We start from the raw sequence: 27,052 nt of genomic DNA on the forward strand, positions 1-27,052 counted from the left end.
GTAAAGGAGGTATTACATAGAAGTACTTCTTTTTATTATGAATTGAGCATATTCTCCACTAAAGTGATACATTTGATCATCAATATCTATACAGTTTATATTTGTTTCAAAATGTGAATGAAGCCCTTTGTTGATTCAATTTGTGTATCTGTATGCAAATATAGTAGCTGTGAAAATTGTTCCATCTAAAGTTTCAACTCTATGAACTAATTTAATTTAACTAAATGAAACTTCCAGAGTGTTTAAATGACTCCTCTCTTATTGTCCTTCTTCAGGGGGCTCAGGAAGAGGAGGTGGGTCGGGGGGCATGTCCAGTATCGCCAATTCGAGGCGGAGCCCCCGAGTCACCGAACGGTCAGGGTCGGTCTTTGCGATACCGTCGGGTAAACAGCCCAGAATCTGACCGCCTGTCTGCTTGTGAGGGCCGAGCCGACGGCTATGGACAGAGGTGACAAACCGCAGAAAACACGGGTGGTTTTTGAAAAAACAAAAACGAAAAAAAAACCTGTCTATTCTATATTTAGAAGAGAGATATTCACACTTTAAAGACAGAAAAATGCATTAAATATGTCTTCCCCAAGTTTAGATTTTATTATAAATTCCAAAGGTTGAAGTTTAATCTGCTGTGCACCCAGTTAGACTTGTATAAATGTCTAGTTTTTTACATTGGCAGTCTTCATGTTAAAGAGTTTCCTTGTACTCTTTCACCAAGAATGTCACATGATTAAAGCAATACTATGTAACATTTCTACCTTAAAATAACAGCTTGAAAAAAATTGTGCGGCTAGAATGAGTTTTAATATTACGATGGGCCTGTCTCCTATGCCCTTCGGGGGTCTGAGTTGGAAAAACTGCGCTATGTAACTTTGCTGGAGCGGCCCGGGAGCTGAGCGGAAGTACTTCGACTTGCTTTCTTGCACACCTACCGCAAAAACAAATAGACCCCTCTGACGCTCCCAGGTATAAGGCTAAGCTAGCGCAACATTGTCAGTACGATCATCATGGCAGAGGCACCGAAGAAACAGAAGAAGACGTTGACTGATGAAGCAAGGAAGAGAAAGAGATTTACGACAGTGTCTTAACTGTACATTACCTCCAAGCCTGTAGGGGGAGCTCCATAATGGGCTTTTTGAGAAGTTACATAGTATTGCTTTAACTGAGGCCCAAATTACATACCAATAATCAAAATTTCTATTTATACCAGAGATTAAAATGGATTTTGACTGTATCGTTAGCAACTAATCTCTGCATTGTTGTACTCAGTGTTGGTATTAAAACTAGCTACTAGGATTGTATCGTCACTCTTAAATGTGATCAAATCAAATCCAAATTTAAAAATAGATTGCGGAGAGTGAAGATAATTGATCAAAGGAGGTTTTGTTTTAAAGGCCACCTGAATGTGATTAAACTGATTTCTAAATTTCTTATGATGGCATGTAATGTGGCTTGGACTTGACTTTCTTTACTCCAGCAAGTTCACCAAGGACTTCGTATGATATTTGGAACGATACTTGGAACTGTAGATTTGACTTGGACCTCAAGTGACTTAAAAGTTGATTAGAACTTCCCCCCTTTCATCTGATTACCTTTAACAAAATGTGTGACGTTACTTGATCTTGGCCCGAGTCTTGTTGAACATGAGATGTAACATGGACTTGTTCATATTGACTCGGTATCTGGATTTTAATTTACAGTAATGTGTCCTTTGACTTGACTGTTAGATAACTTAAGGACCAAGGGCGTAAGTTTGCATAGGGACAAAGTTTGGGACCGAAGTTTGGGAAAGACAGTTGTCCCTACCAATATTTTTGATAATATGATAATATAATTTTTTTTTAAACATAATGCATTAAATATAATATTCTTCACAAACTCATTCATAGTATTAAACATTTGTAGAGAACTAATTTTCCAACGTGCCCTCTCGTCGCAATGTTCAGTGTAACCTGCATTGCGACAAGGTTAGATATGCTGCCATTTGATTGGCCAAAGGCCAGCCCCTCTCGTCACCGCTCCTGCTGTGAAGCAGAGTTGCTGTAAGATGCTGGACTGACAGTAAAATATCAGATTGGCTGTTGCAGACAGGCTTGACGCCACAAAATCATGAAAGTAAATCCTCACATTAATATTTCGTTTGGTCTTAACATTTTTGCCTGTGTTTCAACTTCACTTGATCCTGTTTAAAGTGTCTTTAGAGTGGGCTTAAAGTAATACAATGTAACTTCTCAAAAAGCCCATTATGGAGCTCCCCCTACAGGCTTGGAGGTAATGTACGGTTACGACACTGTCGTAAATACAACACCCTTTCGCTAGCGGCTAAACCTAGCGAAATCGGTTGAAAATATTTTTCCTCAGTTATAACAAACTAGCGAGTCACTTTCCGAACACAGTGAAACATCAAGCAAGTACAACACAGCACAAAGCATGGCAGCAAATAAGCTACTTACTAATCCAGCAGAAAGGTGGCTAGCTCTGAATCGAACTTGTATCCAAATGTTTCTTTCAGCTCTCGCCAACGAGTAAAAGCTGTTCCGAGAGCAACTCTAGTCCGGTCTCTTGCTTTGTCGGCCTCTCTCTTTCTCTTCCTTGCTTCATCTGTCAACGTCTTCTTCTGTTTCTTCGGTGCCTCTGCCATGATGATCGTACTGAAAATGTTGCGCTAGCTTAGCCTTATACCTGGGAGCGTGAGAGGGGTCTATTTGTTTTTGCAGTAGGTGTGCCAGAAAGCAAGTCGAAGTACTTCCGCTCAGCTCCCGGGCCGGTCCAGCGAAGTTACATAGCGCAGTTATTCCAACTCAGACCCCCGAAGGGCATAGGAGACAGGCCAATCGTAATATTAAAACTCATTCAAGCTGCACAATTTTTTTCAAGCTGTTATTTTAAGGTAGAAATGTTACATAGTATTACTTTAAACTTCAGGATTTGGATCAGAAATTTCTCGACTGTTCTGCGGCCTGATTTGAACATCTAAGGACTGGAGGTGTTATTTCATTCAAATTAAAAATGTAGGATTTATGTTGGTCCTGACTGGATTTAGACTTCAAGCAGACTAAGACTAAGACTTATCTTGCTTGACTTAATTCATTTCTGGCAGTGAAACCCTCTTTTGTTGAGTTGCAAACGATCACATTTGCATTTCTTTCTGTCCCTAAATATTTTTGTGTGTCTTCCAGGTCTAGGATGGACATCCTGGGCTCTCCATCTCGTCACGCGTACTCCTCTCAGCCAGCTCAAATGCTGTCTGTTGATCCTGGTTGCCGTGGAGATCGTCAGGTCAGCGGACGCCAAGAGGTGTCGGCGGCGTCTGTCGACCAAGAGGCGCACAGCAACGCTTTCATTCGCTCCGTCCCACTAGCTGAGGAGGAGGACTTTGACAGCAAAGAGTGGGTGATCATTGACAAGGAGGCAGAGCTGCGGGACTTCCTTCCAACCACGTCAGGAACCACTGACGAGGAGCCAGAGGAGCTCCGCCCACTGGAGGAACAGGAGGAAAGGAGGAGGCTCAGGGCTGGAGGTAGGAGCTTCTGTTTAGACCAGAAATTAAAAGAAAGATGTGCTTTTAGGAAAATGGGTGAGATGATTCAAGTGAAGTCAGTTTTTTCAGCAGGACTACATCATTTGAAAGAACTACTCTCATCAGGGTTCCATCCTGAGAAAGCATGGTATCTCTTTCCATTGTTATGCTGATGACAGCCAAATCTATCTTACCCTAAATAAGAAAAATGCTTTCTCTCTGAAACCACTTCCGTTATGTCTTGAAGACATTAAAGCCTGGATGTCCTTAAACTTTTTAAAATTCAACGAGAATAAGACAGAAGTGATGGTGTTCGGTCCCAGTGGCTCCTGTGAATCCCCTCCTGTTGACTCATATTTCGTGTTGTTACTCATGTACAGCACTTTGTTTCAGCCACGGCTGTTTTAAAGGGCTTTATAAATAAAGTTGAGTTGAGTTATGATATATATATATATATATATATATATATATATATTTTTTCCAAGTGACATTCTATGATTTTGGTATACATCCATAAAGTATTTAGGTTTAATAAAAGGCCTGTTTGACTGAGAAATTTGTTATTTTTGAAGGACCAAAGATGAACTATTACTTCCTTCTGAAAAATGTACCAAGCACCACTTAATTTGACATTCAAAGAAACTTCAAACCAGTTTAAAATTATTCTTCCTGTCTCAACTGTACTGTATAACTGCAGTCACAAGAGAAGTCTTAAGAGTAAAAAAAAATTTAAGAGTAAAAATCCTTGTGCAAAATACAGCTTTTCATAAACACTGACTTTCAATTCATGAATCCCTTAATCTTAAACCCTTCCTTTATAATAAAGCAAAACATAGTTATTTCTGAAAATTGTGCATATATTACCAAAGCATTTATCATAAATACAGTTACAATAGAAAAAAACCTGAATGTTTTGTGCAGCATGGTGTTTCAAATTTAGCTGCCAAGGAACTGACACATACAGTTCATTCGAGCTCAGTTTTTCTAATAGTCCACTGTGACATGATTATTGTCATTTCAACTTCTTGTGCAGAGCAACCTGTAGAGTCCTGCGTCACAATGCCGCATGCAGATGTGTTGCAGTTCTATCAGTACATTTTGTCCCGGACAGTTTATACCCTATTTTTGTACTTTACGAGTGTTTCAAGTTTATGATTGACTTTTTCTTGCAAATAACTGATCTTGTCAAGTGCACACGGGGCAGCTGTAGCTCAGGAGGAAGAGCACTTGCGGAAGATCGGTGGCTTCCCCTCAAAGCGTCCTTAGGCATGACGCTGAACCCCACGTTAAATTAATGTGTGTGAATGTAGTAGGAAGCACGTAGCTGTATAGACTAAAGACATGCTGTACGAGTTTGTGCGTGAATGGGTTAAAGGGATAGTTTGCCTCTTTTGACATGAAGCTGTATGACATCCCATATCACCAGCATCATTTATGAACATCTTCTTACCCCCTGCTGCGTCCTGTGAGCCGAGTTCCAGCCTCGTTTTGGTGTTGATGAAGGTAGTCCGGCTAGTTGGCTGGGGCTTAAAAAATAAAGCGTCTAGCTTCTCAAAACAATATGCGTTCAACAGAGTAATACATTTGCATCATAAAATGGTTTTGCATGAAAAAGTCAGACCTCGCATCGCTTGGCGCTATTTTTGCCTCCCTTCATATCAATGCGTCCAGCCACCTAGCGATAGCCGCACCTGTTACGGTGTTTGCTGCTCGGAAGCAGGGGACTGCTCGGTCTGCACTTCGGTCTGCACAGTTTACATTGAACGCATTGATATGAAGGGAGGCAAAAATAGCGCCAAGCGATGCGAGGTCTGACTTTTTCATGCAAAACGATTTTGTGATGCAAATGTATTACTCTTTTGAACGCATATTGTTTTGAGAAGCAAAACGCTTTATTTGTTTAGCCCCAGCCAACTAGCTGGACTACTTTCGTCAGCGCCAAAACGAGGCTAGAACTCGGCTCACAGGACGCAGCAGGGGGTAAGAAAATGTTCAGAAATGATGTTGCTGATATGGGATGTCATACAGCTTCATGTCAAAAGAGGCGAACTATCCCTTTAATGTGGCATGGAGTGTTAAAAAGCGCTTTGAGTGGTCAGCTAGACTAGAAAAGCGCAATACAAGTACAGTCCATTTACCATTTATATGCAATCAGTGGAGCTCCATTCTTTTTTCCAATATCACAGCCACATAAACGGCATGAGCTGTTTCCGTTCTTTGAAGAGATTCTTTCCTTCTGTAACATAAGACCTTCAGCTCACATGATTCCTCATAGTCTCCTCATAGAAAGCTGGTACTCAGGATAAGCCCGAAGTTAACAGGTGGATGAAAAGTCGCAGAGAATTGCTGGTGACCAAAGCATTATGTTAACTTTCTATTTTATTTCACCTATACTGACACACACACACACACACACACACACACACTAATCCTCCCTCCAATTTTATGTTTCCCAAAATACATGATGAAAAATAATAGAGACATATGAAAAAAATAAGATTTGAGATGATGTACTTAATACAAATCATCAGTTGAGTCTTTAATGCATCATATTTGCTTTAGTATCATCTGTTAGAACCTGCGTCATGTCTGACATTTGATTTTCCTTCAGGTGGGGAGCTGGTGGTTCGTCCAAAGTCTCATACCAGGGAGAGCAGCCGGGGAATGCTTACTTTAACTGAGGAGGAGGTGTCGAGGAGGAGTGGCGGGAGCCCTGCACAGTCGCCGTGTCACTCGCTGCCATCAGGGCGGCCTCGCCGGAGAGAATCGGAGCCGACTGGACCTCACAGACCGGTAAGGCTCAGCGAGCTAATCAGAGGAGAGCTCGGCTCTCTGATGGCATGTTGGTGGACAGATGAGTGGAGTGGATTGCAGCCATACAGATTCACTCTCTGATGATTGGTTGGTAATCCAAGATGCTGTCATAATGAGGTGCAGCAGCCATTATACTTCATGTTTCCACCAGCAAACATACAGCTTAAAGGACAAGTCCAGCATGATCAGAGGTTTCGTTAACTCCTTCTTTATTCCTCTTAATTTCTATGAATGTTTTAGTGATTTTGCAGTTTTATACTTTACTATAAAATAGCTGCAGAAGACAATTTAAGTTGTAGATAATGAATAAATTGCAGGATAAAAAAAATAAAAAAGCTAATATTTGCAGAATTTAGATTTAAAATAGATTTAATATTTCTGCAACTTAGATGGGATGATGAGTCAGCATTATAGCTGTCTTCATACTGTTGTGTGATTTGGTTAGGCTGATGTCATCATGGTTCCATCTTGGCACCCTGACATGCATGGAGTTGTTCATCCAAGAAACTGGGCTCTCATATACCCAGTAAGCAGGTTTACAACTCACCTCCCTGCAGTCAGGCGAGTGATCAACTGCCTGCAGGGAGGTGAGTGGTCAAAACCACACAACAAATCATTTTTGAATTTAGATCAAGTCCAAGTTACTTTCTATGCGCAGCACAATATCCAGGGAGTCTTCTGAAAAATGCACAAAACATCTGCACCAATGCTGGAGCTGTCTTTTAAAGGATCAAACAGACCAACAGATTTCTGCTAGAGTTTGTCTGCAGCTTTATGGCAGCACTGTTCAGCAGCTGAAAAATTACTCGTAGTTAGACCCAGTAGCGGCTCGTGGGCTGGAAAATAGGCGGGGCAGATGATCTGCGTTATCAAAATGCAAGCTTTTATGGAGCATACGCAATAGGCCAATAGTCTATGCAACCATACGCAGGGGGGGATGTGCGCACTCGCATAAAAGTCTGCCATACAACAAACACAAAAGCCCCGTGAATATGAGCAAAGAGAAAGTTTGTGAAAGGAATTAATACTGCCTACGTTTCAATTAGAGGGAAACTTGTCGCAAAGCATTACCTAGCATGGCTAATTTCATGGCACAATTCAGATGTGCCTTGCTGGACTCGTGTTTTTTTGCCTTTTCCGAAAAATGCTTCATGTCACACACACCGAGAGTGCTCCAACCTAAGCTAGCAGACAAGTAACCTACTGTACATGTAAGCTGTCAACACATTGTTTACTGTCTCAACATTGCTTTGCTCATCAAGCTAAGATATTTCATTAAATCACTCCCAGTTTCCCATTTTGCAAAGAGCCGGGCTTAGCTGAGGGCAGACCAGGCATCTGCCCTGGCCAGTGGCCATAGATCTAACGTTAAGCAGCCACACTGGAGGTAGGCTATATTTCAGCCAAAATAAAAACAGATTCCACTCGCAAAGTCCGTCACAAGCCACAATATGGTGTAATACGATTCCCACTGTGATTGAAGTTGAAATAAATATTTTATTTATAATTTATAATTATCTATATTTTATCTATAAAAGAAAGGTTGGGGGTGTGGAAGGCGGGGCTCTGCCCATCCTGCCCAAATACAGCGGCCGCGGCTGGTTAGACCACCACCAGCTAAAAGATCCACCGTCAGACGGAATGCTCATTTCAGTCTGAATATGAATCCTATTAAGTTGCTTACGATCAGATTGCAGATTAGTTCATTTCTTTTCTGCCAAAGCATCAAGTGAGTCATGTGGCTAATCTTGTAGTGCTATTACTAAAAAAGTGTTTCTTTTTTTGCCTACTCCTTTAGTGGCAAACTCTCCTCTGTCTGACTACATAGTAGAGCACCAAGCTTGCATTGTCAGATTTATTCAGTATGGAGCCTGTTTTGGAAATATTGAATTTTGAGGAATGAAGAGATCCATTTACCATTTACCTAGTTATGCAACATTTCTTAGTCACTGGCATGATGTAAAAGGGATCTTGGGCAGAACTCCACTTATAAAATGTATCTCAGAACCCTATATAAGAAAATATTGGTGCCAGGGAACCTTAAATTTGCAAGAAAGAGTTGGCATTAAATGAGCAAATCATGTACGTTTAGGTGCCGTTGTGGAGATTTTTAATCACAAGTTGTCGCAGCTTCTTCTCAATAGTTTTCTCAAATAGTTTTTTTTGTTTAGGTTGAAGAGGCTCTGAATGCTGATGCATTGTAACTGTCAGACTTCGGTAGTTAGCAGCCCACTCAGTCAAACAGACTCTTGATATCGCGTTACTGCTGTCACCTTCAGCATCATTCTGACCCTGAATAATGCTGATGGTTTGTCTCCTCCACGAAGGCTTGTGAGTCACAAAAAGCTCTTTTGTACTGTCCAGCTTGAAGAGCGGTGCTGTTGTATTGTTTTCTTTTTAAGTTGGAGTTTCATTTTTTTTCCATCTCTGGTTTTTATTCCACAACTTTTATTTTGGACCATTGTTTTTTTCAGGAATGAATGTGAAACAGTAGCAGTATTACATGTCCTGTTTGATCCAGCCTGCAGTAATGTTGTTGTTATGTCGGGATATTAATGATGCTATGCTGTTTTCATATGTTCTCTAATACGTAAGAGTCAAAGTGGCATGGCTTCATAACCTGGTTTTAAACTGATAACACACACACATGTTTTTTGAGTGGAGAAATACAGCGTGAAACAAAAACAGTTCAGGAAAGCAAAAATGAGGAAAAATCTTTCTTGTTTGTTTATTTTTTCTAAGTGTGGTTGTATGAAGTACCTTGTTATAAGTAGTTGGTGTCTTACCTGCAGTGGAGTACACTCTGAGCACTCTCAGTTTGATGTTGCAGGAAGGATTTCTGACAAGGGAGCCAAACTTTTGCCTCTGAATTAAAAAGAAATATTCTTGGCAGTTTGAGTGAATGCTGTATCGTGGATTTTTACATGGCCTCACTTTTGCATCGTTGTGTCTGGGTTTAGACATTTAAACAGTGTGAGTGTTGCCACCCTCATGTCAAATTACAAAAATGTTCATCCCGGATACAGTTATATCACTATCACAATGAAGGTATGAAGGTTTTAGTCTTAAAGTTACACTAGTTGTCTTCGTGAAAGGAACGTAATAAATAATGTGCATTCTTGGACTGGGGTAACAAGAAGGGACACATACAAATTGAGGGGGAAAAAAAGTAAAATGCTGGTATTGGTTACTGACTGTTTCAGAGCGAGCAAAGTATCTGCAGCTTACCCCTTTTTACAGTAGCAGAAACTGCAGGAAGACGGATGTGAAGGAGGGTCACGGTTAAGGTTAGTAATGAGAGGATTGTAAAACAAGGCAGAGTGACTTGTCCAGTCTGCAGTGAGTGCCAGTCAACATTTCAGTGACTATTTACTGTCTTTGTTTTGACTTTGAGGTGTTGGTTCAACTCGATTGGATGTTGTTTGTTGCTGGTAAATTTTCTGTTCAGTGTGCTTCAGTCAAGATTGGTTATTGGAATTTTGCAGACATTTTCCCTACTTCTACTGGTTCTTTTTTTACTGGTTTTTCTTATCTTGAAATGTCTGCTGAATATGCCCTAGAGTTAAAGTGAAGTTATTTGTAAATTAAGTAATGGCAGTGAGGTCAGAGGATAGTGCGAGTTTTGGAACTGCTTCAAATTAGAGCAGTAAATCATCAGGATTGGTATATTTGACGTCAAATACAGTTTTACATTTGCCATTGTCGGTGATACATTTGCATTTTTTTCTAAATATGGCCTAGATTTTGTCATTGTGCAATTCCATGTTTTACAAGGTGAAATACGTAAAAAGTCTGCTGCTTTGGGTCAATAACAGCTGTTTTCAGATTAGCTTCACCTTGGAACATTTAGAGATGGGTTTGTGATCAATGATCAATGATACTTGACATATTATGTTTCTTTTGTAAATCCAATTCAAACGGAATGTCAGAGGTTTCTCACTTTTAGTTGATTTACCATTAGCCGTAGATGATTATTTGCATCAGTTCATCAGAATGCAATATAAACTCTTGATGGTTTGATGTTGAATGTAAAATACATTCAACATCTACCGCGATGACTCAGTCAAAGATAACTCAACTTAAGAAAATAAGATTAGACTTTGGTATTGAGTTTGGTGTGACCAACACAAAATATATCAATCATTCCTAAAAGTGAGAAGCCTTAAGTTCAACTAAGAAGCACAAACTGAGCATTATTTCTCATAAATACTCACCTCCACCCAGACTGCAGTCAAACGTTGATGAATGTGTTTCGAATTAATATGTTTCATTACAAGCGCCTCACAGAAGACCATTGAGGCAACAAATTCAGGAATTCACCGAACCATCAATAAAGCAACTTTTATCATCTGGACATGGTCAGGAACTGAAAGCATTACATGTGTATATTCATTTAAAACTACAAAGGATCTGCTCCGTGGGCTAAAAGATCAAAATATCAAATAAATGCAGCGACCCTGAAGTCCTGAGAGATAAAGTTAAAAAAAAGTTTGTATATATTTATTTTATTTTACTATAAAGTGCTTCAGAATTTCCGGACCTCACTAGATTAAAGTTTAGAATAATAAAATGACAAAAACAGAAAACACAAAAATGAATGAATAAACGAATGCATGCATGCATAAATAAATAAGTACAAAAATAATACTTAAAAAAAATACCACAGCCTCTTTATACAACTTCGTTGCGATGGAGGACCAAATCTGACAAGTCAGGGAATAAACGGAAGAATGAGCAAATAAAATGGCCAAGTAAATAAAAAATGTGATCATTTATTGATCATTTCTGAAGTCTCATCTAATGGGTTCAATCTTTTATTTTTCATTTGTGTGTGATTTCTATAATTCTTGTGAAATTTCATATGGAGTTATCAAGATTTTAGTCTCTTGGGAAAATGAATGTGGAATCTTTGAATTTCACATTGATTTTACGTTGTATTTCTATTTTAATTTCCTTCAGCAGGATTTTCTTCATGGGTGTGGTGAATTTAACTTTTCTTTATCCATTTTTGCCTTTAAGTTATAAATTTATGTGACCATTTGATTTATTCATGCACTAATTCATTTATTTACTAATCAGTCAGGTTTTGTCCTCCATACTTGGTGGCTTCTGTTTAAAGGCTGGACATTTTAACACCCATCACTAATTTCTCACTACGTTCCTAGTGTTATCATTAAAGTCTTATTGGTGCGAAAAACGTCTGCACAAATCCATTTTAGTGATATTTTAGCAACCTCTGCTTTGATTTGCTTTGATTTTTGCGCCAACTTTCACGATAGGCCCAGAACAAGCTCGTCTGCCGCCAACCATCGAGGACTGCCATTCTTTTTTTTATTCCTCTCCGATTCCTTTTCCACTTCCACATAACTACTGACGCCTTTGCCCCCAATCTATCGCTTTAAAAGTACACAGTATGTCAAGTTTGACTCACCTGAGGAGACAGAGAAAAGAGCGAGGGTGCCATTGGGACAACACAAGAAGAAATAAAGTGATGTTTCGGGGTAAGCACAGTTTAGGAATAGTCCTTTACCTCTGTTCTCTCACTTAGTTTCTGTTCCTCCTCTTGCTTTTCCTTCTGTTCAGACATGTTACTTTCCCTTTTCCCTTCCGTTGTGTGTCTGTGTTTTGTGTGCTTGAAGACTTCATCTCTCTTTTAAGTTCCCTGATTCTTTTTGCATCTCCAATGGTAAAATTTTTCTACAGAAATGAAAATCTCGAACTGCTCAAGGCTCAGACTGTTGTTAACTAGTGATGTAGAATGTATGCAGTGCTCATGCTGGTGACTTTGTATTCTTTTAACAAGCTTCTTTGTGGGGGGAAATATTTTCATCATCATTTTTCCAGATATAGGGATGCTAGTCTGACTAATCTGGCAACCCACACAGCTAATAAGTATCAGTTCTACTGTCCTGTTAAGACATTTTTTTGTAGCTTCTAACTAGTATTTGATAACTGTAACTATTGAATGCCAGATTTACACCAGCACCCCTTCGGCTTCTCTCCCCAGGCTCCTCCCCTTATGACTGATCAGCTGAAGGCTTTAGATGTGTGAGAGCACTAATCAGTTCGCTCATGTCTAACGTCTGTCAGGGAGGGGGAGGAGACGAGGGCAGGAAGTCAAATCAGAGTGTTGGGATATAGCTGCAGGAAACTTTGTAATTTTAAAAGAAGTTAGTTTCCAAATGATAACCTCCCCCCTTTTCTCTGATTGGTCTGTTTGCAGTTGGAGGATGACAGGCATCAACCACGTCCCAATCAGCTGAGGAGGCTGGCCTCCTACGTCTTCTCCTCCTCCACCTTGGAGACGGAGCAGTATCCCCACGCAGGAGGCAGCTTCATCCAGAGGAGTCGCTCCGCCGAGAGCAGCCCCGCCCACATCACTCCCATCACTTCCTCCACCCGCCGACGGCACGCCGGCACTTTGCCGACGCCGGGCAGCCCGAGGAGCAGACACTCCATCCTGAACGCCTCACGGGTGCAACAGATGTTAGCAAAGCTCATGAGCAAGAACAGCAGCTGAGAGGACTGAGAGATGGACTCGGAATACGCACATACATGTGACATAAAGGGATACATAAACCACAGATGTGTACAGCCATAGATACATAGACAAATAAATCAGAAACACACACACACCTTATATATGTAAAAACACAAAAAAAAACGATGCAGGGTTAGTCAGACGATTTTCAGGGCTGGGATTTAGCCACCCCTCCCCCTATCTTACTCTGGTGCTCCATCTAACTGCAGACTGCATACAGTGTAGTTCACTTACCATGCAGCTATATTTATGAGGGGCAGTAATTCTGAAAACTAACTCACTTGTTTTAATAGTGATTATTCCATAAATCTTCGAAATTTAGTTGATTAGTCTTCAAAGAAATGCCAAAAAATATAGTGGCTTAAAGTGTCCCTAAAACATCAAATTATTGAATTGTCTTTTCCTTTAGAGCCGCTCCAGTGAACTGGGGCATTCTGGGATTTGCAGGTATGGGGTCAGAAATGAAGAGCACACCTGGAAATACTGCAATAAAAAAGAAACGACAAAACAAAAAATAAAGAAGTTAGTTTTGCATGTTCGATATATCTGGCCAGCTCTGCATTTACATACGCATATTTGAATGTACACATAAAGAAAACATAACAAATACAGCACACAGAAAGCCAGATCACAAAAACAAGCCATATCACTGGCACAGAGCAGCACTGCTGCGCTGGCAAACACATGTTGTTACACTTTCACACTTCAGTGTCTCTACAAACTACTTTTCAAGCAGAGAATCCGAAGAAAGATGAGAAAGTGCTGAACATGGGAAATATTTTTCATGCAATAAACTCTAAAAAGCCTCTCTGCAAACCTGATGTTGCACATGCCACAGACCTGGAAAACTGGTGGAAATAATGTGAAACTGGATAGTTATTGTTCCTTTGAAGAAGAGGACCGTGAAACTGAGTGGGGCTGCTAATAGACTGTTAAGCTTTACAGTTTTTGTGCATTTTTCATCTTTTTCGGCTAAAATGACGGCGTGATCGTCGAGGAATGCAGGTCGTCCCAGCGATCCAGTTTTTGCACCGAGACTCCAGAGTCCATTCATCATGCCCATCGAAGCAATATGCCATTCATTGTCGCTTCACAACATGCCTCCATCCGCACAGAAACAGAGATATCTCCTGTTTCTCACTTCATTAAAAGTCGTGTATGAAGAAAGAAATGTTTGAAGAGGTGTCCCTGAAGGCTGAATAAATGATTTAACATGGATCTCTTTTGGAAGAAAACTAGTTTGGAAGTTCAGTAGAAATACATTTTCGGTTGTAAAGTGCAAATATCTCATAAAACGCAAAAATATAACTGCAAAACAAAAACATAGCAATCAGAGCAATCTTTCTAAAAAAACTCATGAAAGAATTAATGAATGAATATACAAAGTAAATGTCATAAAGTGAAATAAAAACATTTCACAAATTTAATAACCTATTTACAATTATAAAAATATTGCCATCATATCTTAGCATCCACTTTTTATGAAATGTAGCTGAAGGTAAGAAAAACTGACAGAAATAAAAATGGATGAAGAAGATTAGAAAACATTTAAGTGAGCCTAATAAATTCACACAACAAAATCACATATTTGTGTGCCTGTGTGTGTGGGTGTGTGTGTGTGTGTGTGTGTGTGTGTGCGTGTGTGTGTGTGTGTGTGTGTGTGCTAAACCAATTAACAAACAGAATATCTAAATCATGACAAAGACATCGTTTTTGTTTTGGGTTTTTTTGTAGCAAATGTAGCAATTGCTGATTTTAGTGGAATGATTTTGCTTTAATTTCTTGGAAAATTACTTGACTACAACATGTTTAGCTTAGCTGGCTTATGTAAATTTTCTTTTCTGTTAAGGAACCCAATGTGAAATACTTTTTAGATTTTTTTTATGCATAAAGAAAGCAGTTATTGATTTTTTTTTATTTTTTTTTATGTCACTTTGTCAGGTGATCTTTGTATCTCTTGTTTGGGTCTTGATAAAAATTTCAGGACTTTCGGTGATTTTCACTTTGTTTCCTCATAGCTTACACACAGTGTTGGGATGCAAATATATTCCGTGCATTCTCTGCATATACTAATGCAGAGAATTTGACATACAAAATTGGTCTATAAATCGTTGCACTCCGACGTTGGTAATCTGAAAAATTGCAAAGCATACTGCAAGCCAGCATGAGATCTTTCAAAAAGGACGCAGAAAGAAAGATCTCTTTTTACTTTTGGTTAATCAGATTTGGTTGGTCAGAGTCGTCTCTGTATGCTGCTGGCAAATCAAAGGTTGCACATCACACCTACAGGCTGTCTGTTTTATGTCTGTCTACTGAACACATCTTGAGACTTAATTCTTTACAAATCAGATGGACTTGAAAATTCTCTGAAGGGAAACTGTTTTGTAGCAGTAATTCAGTACTTGGAAGCCATAAAATCATACAAGAAACAAAAGGAAGCAGCGTGGAGTCCATTGGCAACATAATGAATGCATTTGTGTACTCGCTTAGTGCAAATTCTGGGCCTTGCATCAAGTGGCAATATCAGTCAGTGGGACCAACAATTTAAGTCCACTGAAATATGTTGGCATCTACTGAGCTGTAAAGATATTACCTCGCAGAGGTTCCCAGAAGATGAGTCAAAATGGCTAAAGTGCACCACTAAGAATTTAAGAAAGACATTTGTGCTTCTGAGTGAAATATTTGAGTGGACTGATGTTTGGTATTATGTTTTTTTGTGTGTGTTTATTCTAATAACTTCAGTAAGTCTCCAGTCTTTCGTGATCCCAGTTACCAAATAGGAAGTCATGAATTCTCATCACCTTCAGATGCACTTGTGTTTACTGCTTATTTACAAATGTCAGCAAGCTAACATGCTTAACCACGTTGATAAGCGTTGTTCCTGCTGAACATCTGCATGATGTCATGGCACTGTTATTATAAATATGTTAGCGTTAAGTGTTTTTGCGGCCACTAGAATGGTTTTAGGCCCAGATTTACTACTGCTTTGCACTTGTGCAGACTATGTTTGGCGATAAAGAATTGCTGTGGGGGTTTTTTTGGATAGAGATGACTAATATAAGTGGACCTAGCCCCGTTGCATTATTCAAATAAATCCCATAGCGTTACTCTATGGTGTCTTAGTGCCCCCATTATACCATCGTTCACTGACACATAGTGAGAGTGTGAGCCAGAAGAAGACATTATCAGAGCATTTGGTTGCCAAGCCACAATATTCTTAATTGACTGGAGGAATTATAGTTTGATCTATTTTATTTGATCACACCATAATGTCTGTAACTGTCTGTCATCTTATAACTTTTCAGTTGCACCATCTGCAATTGCATTGGAATTCTGGTTGTCTAGAATGTTTTCATACGGTGAGGACACAGTGATGCGCCACCAGGTTTACGTTCACGTTCACATGCCTTCATTCGCTGGGATATTTGAACTGAACAGGAAGTCAGGTTCATGCTGATATGGTTTACAAGTGTCTGATGACAAGAAGAAACGATCTGTGCCTGAATTGTTAGTAATTTAAAGGCTCCTGGTCTTCTTGTTTGTGACTCTTTGGTGATTTCATCCCTAGAACTGAACACGTCCATAGGCACTCTTTATAGTTTGCAACCACGATATAATTTGCCATGTTGAGTAAATCTGAGCCATGCGCTAATGTTCATTAATTCATTGGTATGTTCGTTTAGCCTGTAAACAAGTGATTAGGATTGGTCAAATGTGGCCTTTGTACTTCCTTAGAATTGTTTCTTTATCTCAACCCGAAAATGTAAAAAGGCAAAACTGACAGGTGACCAGCACAGTTGCTGTTTTGAGTCACTAAGAACTATTAAGTGACAACTTTAAGACAACAAACTTAAAAACAGATAAAACTGTGAGTCAAAGCTGTGGAGGGCTGATAGGAGATTTCTTCATGTATTCATGAAATTTGCACCATGTCCTAATTTGCTGTTGTTTTTCAATCCAGGTCTTCCAGATGACATGGTTGATCCTGCTTCATTCATTGTTTCTTAAATGAAATGGAATCAATGGCATTAGTTAGAAACTATATATATATATATATATATTTATATATATATATATATACATATATGTTGGCGTAGATAGTATAGTAACTGAAGATTTTGTATTTTAAAGTTTCTCTGCTCAGAGGACTGGTATTGATTTGGGGATTTTATATATATATATATGTATATGTATTTATTAATTCATATATATGTGTGTGTATGTGTATTTTTTTTTCTTTTTTTTTCTAAGAGTTCCTGTCTTGGATTGAGCCAGTTGACCTAGAGTCTAGTGAAATGGATTTAGCAGTGGTCCTCTGTGAGATTGTCCTAGCTTTGACAGCGGTGTTTGGATCACGTCTTACTTTCATCGTGCTTCCTTCTCCATCACTATTTTCAAACCGCTGAACTTTACTTTTGCACTTTATCACTGGATAGGCCAGACTGGGGGATCAGGCCAGGACTGAGGCTAATATGAATGCAAAATGTTGATGCAATAAGTAAAATGTGGGAGATTGTTTGTTTAAAAAAAAAAAAAAAAAAAAAACACTTTTTATGTTAACGAGGTGTCTGAAATGTTCTTTGAACATATTTTGAATTCATACCATCAGTTTTTAGATGGATTTTCTTATTCCAGTTATCTTTTGGTTTCAGTTCCTATGAGAATCAATTTTAAAAGACCCGAAGCTTTCTTGAATTCAGCACCAAGGAGAGTTCAAGCCAAATGTTTCAAAACCATGAAACATGATGTTAAAGATATAGAAATTGTAATCAGTAGCAGCGGGGCAGAAAAGAAAAAAAAGATTTTAATGGAAGATTTAAATAATTATGTCAAGCAGAGCTCTGGTACAACAGACTCACTACTGTCTAACTACTGTTAGCAACAGTTATGTTGTAAGAGCTTGCAAACTAAAAGTAGTTTATATGTAAAACAATGTTGTGCTGACCAATGGACAACAAGCAGGAAAATGTTGTGTTTATTATTACATAATTGCTTTTAGTATCTCCAGAATCTCAGTCACTGTTGTGTCCATGAACATCCTTAAACAGCAATCCCAAAAATCCAATAGTTCATGTAGATATTATTATTATTTTTACTTTTTTCCCCCCATTTTTCACACGCACCATCTTAAAAAAACAAGATCGTTCTCCCATTAAAGGAAGCCCATCGTCGGTCATTTGGAACAGCAGCTTATTGTAAAGCCTAGTTTTGTTTCACCGTGACACTGCCCAAAGCTGCAAACTCCTTATATGGAGGAGGTTGGGATGGATGGATAAGTCAACAAATAAACTGAACTTGAACAGTTGGTGTTTCCTATTAGCTATGATAGTTCCACAGTCTTAACTGGGTGATTATTACTGTAATCATGACAGTCCTCTTTGTTAGCCAAAACCTTGACCTCTTCTTAAATCTAACCAGCTGTTTTTTTTAGCCAGTCAAACACAGATGAGTTTAGATATTTATGTCCTTTTGTGTTTAGGCAAACCATCAACATGGTTGTTGAAGTTGAAGGACTTAAAGCACCCGCCATAGCTGATTGAGAGAAATCATTAGGCATATCTGATTTTACTGAAAAGAAGGGATTATTCCATCGCAGTAGATGTTTCAGTTGCGTATTAAATTTATCCCCACTAACATAGCATCTGTTGACTGGATGAAACATCAAATGGTTAAGAAACAAATGGGTAACAAAACCAAAGCGCCTATCTTAAGAAATAGGAGACAGAGCAATGAGTATTATTTGTCATATTTATGCTCTCCTACTGTATTGCAACAAAATCTACAGATGTTAGGCTTTGTTTTGTATGTTCCACTGAATGGAACATTTTATCCTTAACCATCTCCATTCTTGTTCCATCTAGCAAGATAGAGAACTTAAGAAGAAAATGAATTACCATGGTTGAGAGTAGATTGGTGAAGCTTTGTTTAGTATGTGGTCGTTGCTAACCTCACCCCAAAGCAGCAGTTTTTGGTATGTTACAGTAACTTTCTTCAGAGTACAAGTTGTGTCTACTCAACAGAAAGCCTAAATCTGGCTTCAAGTGACCGTCTAGGATATCCATTTTGTGAAATGAAATCCAAACTGTTGCTTTCTTAATGCGTTAAAGGGCTACACTACCTAAATATGCACCACTTGCTGAATCTTCGTGCTTGTACGTGAGGCATTCTCCCTTTGCTGAAGCTCACACAGCTCCTGTCCGCCTCAGTCTGTTTTCATGCTGCTTCACGCTGAGTTCGGGATGCCCCATCCGTTTTATATTTTGCATAGTGTTACGGTACAGCCACTTCACGAAGTGGACTAGCTGCTAATTTTTTACTTTATTTTGCTTGCTAGCAAAAAAAATGATTCACCTGCTGTACAAGATTGTCACCGATACATGTCAATGTTTTGTCCTGTGTTGCCTTGAAGGCAGTGCCACATTCAGTTGCCAACAGGTGGCAGAAAGCTCACAGTGTGCTTAATCTGCTGACAACACAAAGATTTAGAGAGTGATCCGCAGCATTTATGACAGTATGTCTTATCAAAAGACAGAAAGACTGACTGCTGACTGTCGCCACTCTTTGCATGAGATCTACTGTTTGTATGACACACACCTCTGACTGTATAATGACTAAAATCAGCACTGTACTGTAATTACAACACCAACACAGTGAATATAAACCTCAAACTGAAAGAGGTCTGTGATTTGTTTTCCTTTTTTTTGTGTAAATAATTCATAGTGCTCTTGAGGAGATACTCACGGATCAGAAATGCTGAGAACTTAGCTTACTTTAAAATGACAAGAAGTGGCAGGAACCTTTTGGTCTCTAATCAAATCTTTTATACTAGATTGTTTGTGTGAATATTTAAACCCAATGTTTAGTTTATTGATGGAGGAACCTGGGATAGATGATAGTGGAGAGGCATCCCTTTTGCTGTTATGACAAAAGTTCCCACGGGTTAGATGTTACTAATGAAGTGCAGCAAGCAGTAAAACAATGTGAACATATTTTGAATGTTGTTACTGAAATTGAACCACCAGAAACATTAGTCAATCTTTGAAGTGTTTCTTTCAAGTTGTATTTGACGCTGTTTTGTTGGTCAATGGCCCATTAAAAAATGTATTTAGTGTATGTTAAGTTTAGTTCATCCATTCATTGTTGTCGATAGAAAATTTGGCCAAAATAACTGTAAATTGTCCATTATCTTCATACATTTAAAGTATATTGAAAATACAAGTGAGACTGGCAGTACACTCTAAACAAAATTAGGTGTCAGAGGCTTTTAGACTACCCCTCAATGTCATGCTGTGAACAAATGATTGTACATAGGTAGAATTATTACCTTAACTAAGAAGAAAACTTGCAACAGATGAACATATTGCTAACCTTGCCAAAATACAGCCTCATGCTGTAGAGTATATGGGGGAAAAGCCTTTTTGGTTGTATTTCTCACATTTTGTTTGGAGTGTTGTGTTGGTCAAATCTATATTACTCAAGTTGTGCAAACTAAAGAATACATAGTAAATATTGATTTAATTTAGACAATTTTTAATTGAAAACGATCAAACCTATGTTAGAAACTTAAAAAAGGTAAAGTGAAGGAATTTCCTGATTTGTAGAAAGGCAGTATTTAGATGTGACGGCAGTACTTCTCAGTGGTTATAGCACTATTTTCTAAGCCCCTGAAAATTTTGAATTTTTAAGGTTTTCTTAACTGACAAATTTACATTTTCAACCCATCAAAATAAAATGAATTTCAGAGCACTTTGTGATAGATGGAACTATTTTCAGAGTCTGCACCTAAACATTTATACCTTGTGAATCACACACTAGGTGTAGAAAATATGTATTGTGTTCCTCCCAGATATACATTTTATTGCATATTTGGTACGTCTGTGTTGATCTTTAAGGAATAACAGGGTGACATTGTACAGATAATGTGTCTTTAGAGAGAACCGTGTCTTTAGTTTTGTTTAGACTGTATGCCACATTCACCGGTTTGGTAACCACATCAGTCACATAAAATCACTCTCGTTCCACTAGCTCCAAAAGAAACAGATTTTTTTTAGGAAATCCTATCCACTCTGAGAGATCTTTGAGTCTTGATAGAACTTGGTTGTCTTTGTGCTAAGTTAGGCCACAACTCTCATATGACTCTGCGGACATTGAAAAACAAAAGATGAATATAGAGAGAACTGAAGAGCTCACAGTGTTTGTTTAGTGCGATGATCCGTGAGTGTCTTTCACTTGTATAAAAACATGTAAGCATTTTTTCTATCACAATATGATTGTACAGTACTGCTTGTATAATTTACAGGTAAAGCATGTATTTTACATTTTTTGTAAATTCAAATGGTTACTGTGTACATATATACATAAATGTAGAAAGTAATTAGGTTTGCAATTAATCTCTAAAAGCATGACAATTAGCAGGATTTAGTATGTATGTACAGGCTGTATGTTAAATCTTTATGAAGGGAAACACTTGAAAATTGGCTGATATCAGACTGTGTGCTGTCTGAGGACAAACTCTGCAATGCATTTTTTTGTGCCTTTTATATCAATGTATGTAATCTAGACAATCTTGAAAAGCTTGTGTACAACCAAAATGACAATAAAATGGTTCTGGGGGCAAATATGTTAGTTGCGATCTTCCTTATTATAAATGGGGCAGTTAGAGAAAGCACTGAGGAGTGCTCCAGGCCAGCTTACGCTATAGTTTTAAAGTTACTTCTCTTTTGATGCAAAAACCTAAAGGAAATTATCATTACTTCTAAAAACCTTGTTGATCCTGCCGGAAATTAGTAACGAAAGAAAACGAGAAACAACGAAAAAAAAGAAGCCAGTCATTTAAGTGGGTAGTGTTCATTTATCTGCTCCTCTTCGCAGTATATTTACACAATATGTTTGTCATGTCCAAAGAGACCCTGAAAAACTGGAGGAAACAAAGATTTGCTTTTAAAACTCTTTTTGACAAATATTTGATTTTCTCATTCTTTAAATTATTTAGTTAAAGTTGTCCTGAAATGTGTATGGGATTTTCCCCATTGAATAACACAGTTCTATAGCCTCCCTTCTTTTGTTTTGCTTATTTTATATGTTTATAATGATAGTTTTCAAGCACTGTGTTATTTCAAAGCTATAGTGGCTTTTACTGCTCATCTCTCTGCGCTGCAGGACTGAGAGGTTCAGAAGGTCCTTTGTTCCCACAGCCATAAGGCTTTATAACAGTGACTGCTGAGTTCTTCTCAAATTGATTGATTGATTTTTATTTATTTGTTTATTGTGCCATTTAGTCATTTATTATTATTTAGTTAGTAGTAGTATTATTATTGTTGTTAATTCAATCATTGTAAATATTTAAAAAAAATGTTGAGCTACTTGACAAATTTGAATTTCCCCCATTGGGGGATAAATAAAGTATTTTTCTATTTCTATTTCTGTAAAAAATCCTTTCATAGGTTTGATCCAGAATTGCATGGATGACTGTTTGAAGTTGACTCGGTTGTAATATAAGTGTTATTGTGTTATTCCCAGGTGTTGTCACCAACAGAGCTAAGCGGCCCATCACCACCCTCTCCAGATTATCGAACAAAGGGCCAGAGTGATGAGAAGGAGCATTTCCACATCCTTCCTCAGCTGCAGGCCAAAAGAGCGGATTTCCTCACTGTCATATTGACTGGTACGTTGCCTCAGCGTCGAAGCTTTGCCACACCAACTGAAGAGGTACCAGAACCCCCGGGACCAAAAGATGACGATGTTACAAAGAGTGAGTCGAACAGTGAGGCCAGTCAGAAAAGCACCGAACGCAGTCAGGATGCTGCGCCTTCAACGCTCATGGCCGAGGACCAGAGGGGCCAGAGGGAGCACGCCTCAGCTGCTGATGCAGACCCAGACCTGGAGGATGCATCCAAAACCCTCGTTCTTTTCTCACCTGGAGACACTCGCAAGTCTCCCTCTGGTGGGGATCATGTTCTTGAGGGTGAGTTGGCCACACCGTCTGCTCTGAATTCCCGTAACGACCGCCTCCTGCTTGGGGAGGCGATGCAGCCTGAGCCTTCTGAAACTGGCCGCTTGTCCCCAGCTCTCAGATCAGACTTGAGGCCCTCCACTCCCATTGCTCCCGCATCACCTCCCTTCACCAAAGTCGAGCGCACTTTCATCCATATTGCAGAGACGTCACACCTCAACGTTATGTCTTCAAACGGTCACTCTGCAAAGGACAGCGACCGGGAAGTCTCTGCTATCACAAAGGAGTTGGCTGTAGAGGACCGTGAACAGGAGGGAGCGTCGGTGACTAAAGAGTCTCCGGATGAGCATGTGACAGTCTTAACTACAACAGCCGATAAACAACCCAAAACTGAAAATGGTCCCTCAGCTGTCCTGGCCCAGTCTGGAGTCTTGGAGCCTGTCCTCGAAGCCAGCTCACCAGCTCATGAACATAAAGATTTATCACAGGAAACCAAGAAGCAGCCATCACCCAGTGAGACAACTGTGACGCCTCAGGCAGCTGGGTCGGAACTGCCAGCCGTCGTTAAGTCCAGAATCCGAAGTCGAATCCCAGTACTGATCTCTGAAGAGGACTCAGAACAGTCTTCTTCCCTCTCAGCTCGGGCTCGTCTTCAGCAGCGGGCCAGACAGTTGGACTTGGCGCGCATGCTGGTCCAGAAGCAACAGGGTCATTGGATGAGGAGGAGAATGCTATCTGGGACGTCGTCATCCTTGTCCTCTGGGGACGACGAGCGCCGGAGGGCTTCTGAAACTTTATCCACTACCGGCTCAGAGGAGGACACGCATACCTCGGACGAGTCCAGGAGGAGCTCCCGTCTCAAACCGACCGAAGAGCAAAGCTCCAGAGAGTGTAGAAGCAAGATCCCCAGACCTGTCACCCCTGTAAAAAGATCTTCAGGGGGGCTCGGGGCTGCTGCTCCCTCTCCTCTCTCCTTGCCAGATCCCAGCAGCACCAAAGGGACATCCTCTATTAATAACGGGTAGGACATCATTTCTACCTTTTACTGTAACTTTGAAGTTGTTTCATTAAATTGTTTTGTTTGAGGAAATATTATGGAAGTTTTTCTGTGCCATCAGAGTTTGAATACGAATTTGTAATATTGAATTTTTACAGCATCAAAATCAGACTTTGAATATGAAAAACCAACAGTGTAAAAAAAAAAATCAATTTCTTAAAACAAAAATTCAGTGGAAAAAAATTCAACATAAAAAAATTCAACTTCAACCAGACTCAAAATCCATTGAATTTTTTTCCATTGAATTTTTTTTTTTAGATGTTGAATTTTTTTTCCACAGAATTTTTGTTTTTAGAAATTGATGATTTTTTTTTTTTTACACTGTTGGTTTTTTAAATTCAAAGTCTGATTTTGATGCTGTAAAAATTCAATATTACAAATTCGTATTCGAAAAACTTCCAAAAAATATCAACATCAATATGCTCTTCTGTTTATAGAAATCAGAAAACTGGACTAAGCACTCTCAGCACACAGCGGAAATCCAAGCCAGTCTCACCCAGATCATCCTCCTCCTATCCTCGTCCGTCAACCGTCTCTGCTCCACCTGGAAGTCCCCGAATGCCCCTACACGTCTTGTTTGGAACCCGACGCAGCCTTAGCTCCACCCACTGCAGGACTGACAGCCCTTCCCCTCAGAGAGTATGCCCGTCCAGGCAGCCCCTCTCGGTTCGAGCCCCAACCGTTCCTATGCTACCACCCAGGACTACAACAACCATGCGACGCAGCGCCTCACAGGAAGCCACCTCTACCACTGCGACCACCAGGACCAGGCCAAAACCAGTCAGCGTGGCCAAGGGGAAATCAAATACCAGGGAGAAGGTGGTGCCCGCTAGATAATACAAAGAGACTCATATCTGAGATATGTTAATGTATAATCAGTCTTTGAACAAGCTACGCCTCAAAGGTTTTCACCTGATTCCATAATAGACTGTGATATTATAAAGACCTCCTTCAATTAATTTAATGTATACAGACAAGTTATATTTTCCAAGGATAGTTAATTGATCCTTTCTTTATGGGCTTCCAGTAATCCTGACTGACTGTCCTACAAGAGCTTTGCTGCCATGGTGCTATGGATACGTCTGCTGCTCCCTGGTCAATCTCTAATTTAAGTCCTTCCTTGAGCTGAGGGGTCATTGCTTCCAACAAGTCCATTTTTAGAAACTCTCACATAACACAGTACTCTTAGCTTTCCACAACTATGCTACTCTTCTATCAACAATACTCTGCTTGGTTCACATTGCATGGTAACGTACATCACAAATGCGTTGAATCTGTTGAGGGAAGATGACATTAAATTATTTGATATAGCTATATCTCCCCACCTTACTGGCCATGAACAAGTCAAATTGGACTGGTTTGAATCCCCAACTTTGTTGAGATTATAAGAGATTCCTAAGCTTCTGTACTCGTTATGGCCTTGGATGAAGAGAAAAAGGGAAATGTGAACACAAAATAAATTGCTCGGCCACTCGTCTCCTCCTCATGGTGTGACAATGGGCATGCTTTAATCATTCTATTTTCTGAGTGTTTTATTTTGTTTATGCTCTGAATTGTACATAATAGAATCAGTTCCCATAAAGACGTCTTTATTTTTTATCTTGCCAAGCAAAAGTGTAAATTAAGTACTTAACCTTCTGTTTCAATGTGTTGGCACCACGCTTGTTTTTTACGCATGAGAAAAACAGGGTTAGCCATGAGAGGAAGTTATACTTGCTTGGATTCAATGCAAAAGTGTGCTGGTTGTTGGAGCCCATGTTGTTTGTGTGGAGTCGCAGGGCACTGAGCTGTGAAGTAAAGTCTTGGTCATGTAAAGAAGCGTCTTGGGTTTTTTTTTTCAGCAAACCCTAAGACTTTAGCTCAGGGGTGGAGCAGTGATTTTAAATGTGGGGGTGTTCTAGGGGTGGCACATGAGCGCCACATCAAGCCCATAGACACGACGCTGAAGTTGGCATCTGATTCGCAAATTAAATGAATGGGCATAGATGGTCATTTCACTGCATTTTTTGCATTTTGATCGTCCTAAACTAGATCCTGTATGGAAACTACAATAGTTAAGACTGCTCAAATCTGGATAGAATTATTCTAAAGAGGCTGTAGATTCATTAAAACCTTGATTGGGATTTGTGAAACCCTTTTCTGATTTGTGAAAATGCAGAACAGGGCCATTTTACTGCTTTTTTTTTTGCATTCTGATCGTCCTAAACTAGGTCCTGTATGGAAACTACAATAGTTACACTGCTCAAATCTGGATAGATATTCTAAAGAGTTCTTTCTTCTTTTTTTTTATTTTCATTTGGACAATCCAAAACCAGAACCTGGATGAAATATAATTAAATATGGGCTTAATTATTCAGCACAAATGTCCGTTCAGTTTGACCAATGCCTTTTTGTGCATAGGGGGCTGAGGTGCGCTCCATTTTGTATGTTGGTGCACTATGAGGGTGGGCAAACCGTTAATATAATACATCCATGGAGCAAACGGGTTTACTCTTGGAAAATGTGGGGGGGATGAAATCATCTTGCTGTAAAAGTGGGGGTGTGTCGAAACACCCCCATCCCCCACGGGTGCGACGCCCATGCTTTAGCTGTTACAGGTTCACCTATAGACAGGTCAAAGGTCTGCATCAGAAGAGGTCCCATGCTGAGCTTTGAATCAGCACTCAACATATGACACATTGTAGTGGTGGAAACTTCAGAATATGTAAGTACTTAAAGGGCTTTGCATGTGGATTATGCTCACTTTACATTATCTTCCTCCATTTTAGAAAATCCAGAGAAATGGGGAGTTGCACAAAACCGTGTGGTAATTTCCTAAACAACCACCGTATAACAATGTCCACCTTGCCGTCTGAAGTACGATTCACATTCTTAAGATATTTCCTAGCTAACCTAATTACCTATTCAGCCACACATACCGTTTGATTATGTGTGAGAGGCTGGGGACATGTAGCTGTGGCAGTGGGCATGTCTTTGTGCTAGAGGTTGTAACAACCAGGACATCCTGCACATATAATTACTCGAATAAATGAATTACCCTGGATGATCCAGTATAACTGATTGTAATTATTCTTAAGATCAGTATAAACATTTTATAATTTCTATTTCTATAAAATTCTTTAATGATTCTGAATTTTTACTTTGTGGTATTTCCACATTTACTTTGGTAAATGA

General features: G+C 39.4%; 1 protein-coding gene across 2 annotated transcripts in view; it reads left to right on the forward strand.

Annotated features, from left to right (window-relative positions):
- The window catches only part of ttbk1a (tau tubulin kinase 1a), a 65,725-nt gene extending 40,024 nt beyond the window's left edge, over nt 1–25,701 (forward strand). For both annotated transcript variants that reach the window (XM_075462542.1, XM_075462541.1), the window contains exons 12-16: nt 276–448; nt 3,174–3,514; nt 6,126–6,307; nt 22,389–23,842; nt 24,316–25,701. In XM_075462542.1, coding sequence (XP_075318657.1) covers nt 276–448; nt 3,174–3,514; nt 6,126–6,307; nt 22,389–23,842; nt 24,316–24,715 — 2,550 coding nt within the window. In that variant the 3' untranslated portion in view covers nt 24,716–25,701. The remainder of the gene's footprint in view (nt 1–275; nt 449–3,173; nt 3,515–6,125; nt 6,308–22,388; nt 23,843–24,315) is intronic.
- Nucleotides 25,702–27,052: the final 1,351 nt, after the last annotated feature.

This window comes from Odontesthes bonariensis, chromosome 4 (genome assembly GCF_027942865.1).
Source record: "Odontesthes bonariensis isolate fOdoBon6 chromosome 4, fOdoBon6.hap1, whole genome shotgun sequence".
NCBI lineage: Eukaryota > Metazoa > Chordata > Actinopteri > Atheriniformes > Atherinopsidae > Odontesthes > Odontesthes bonariensis.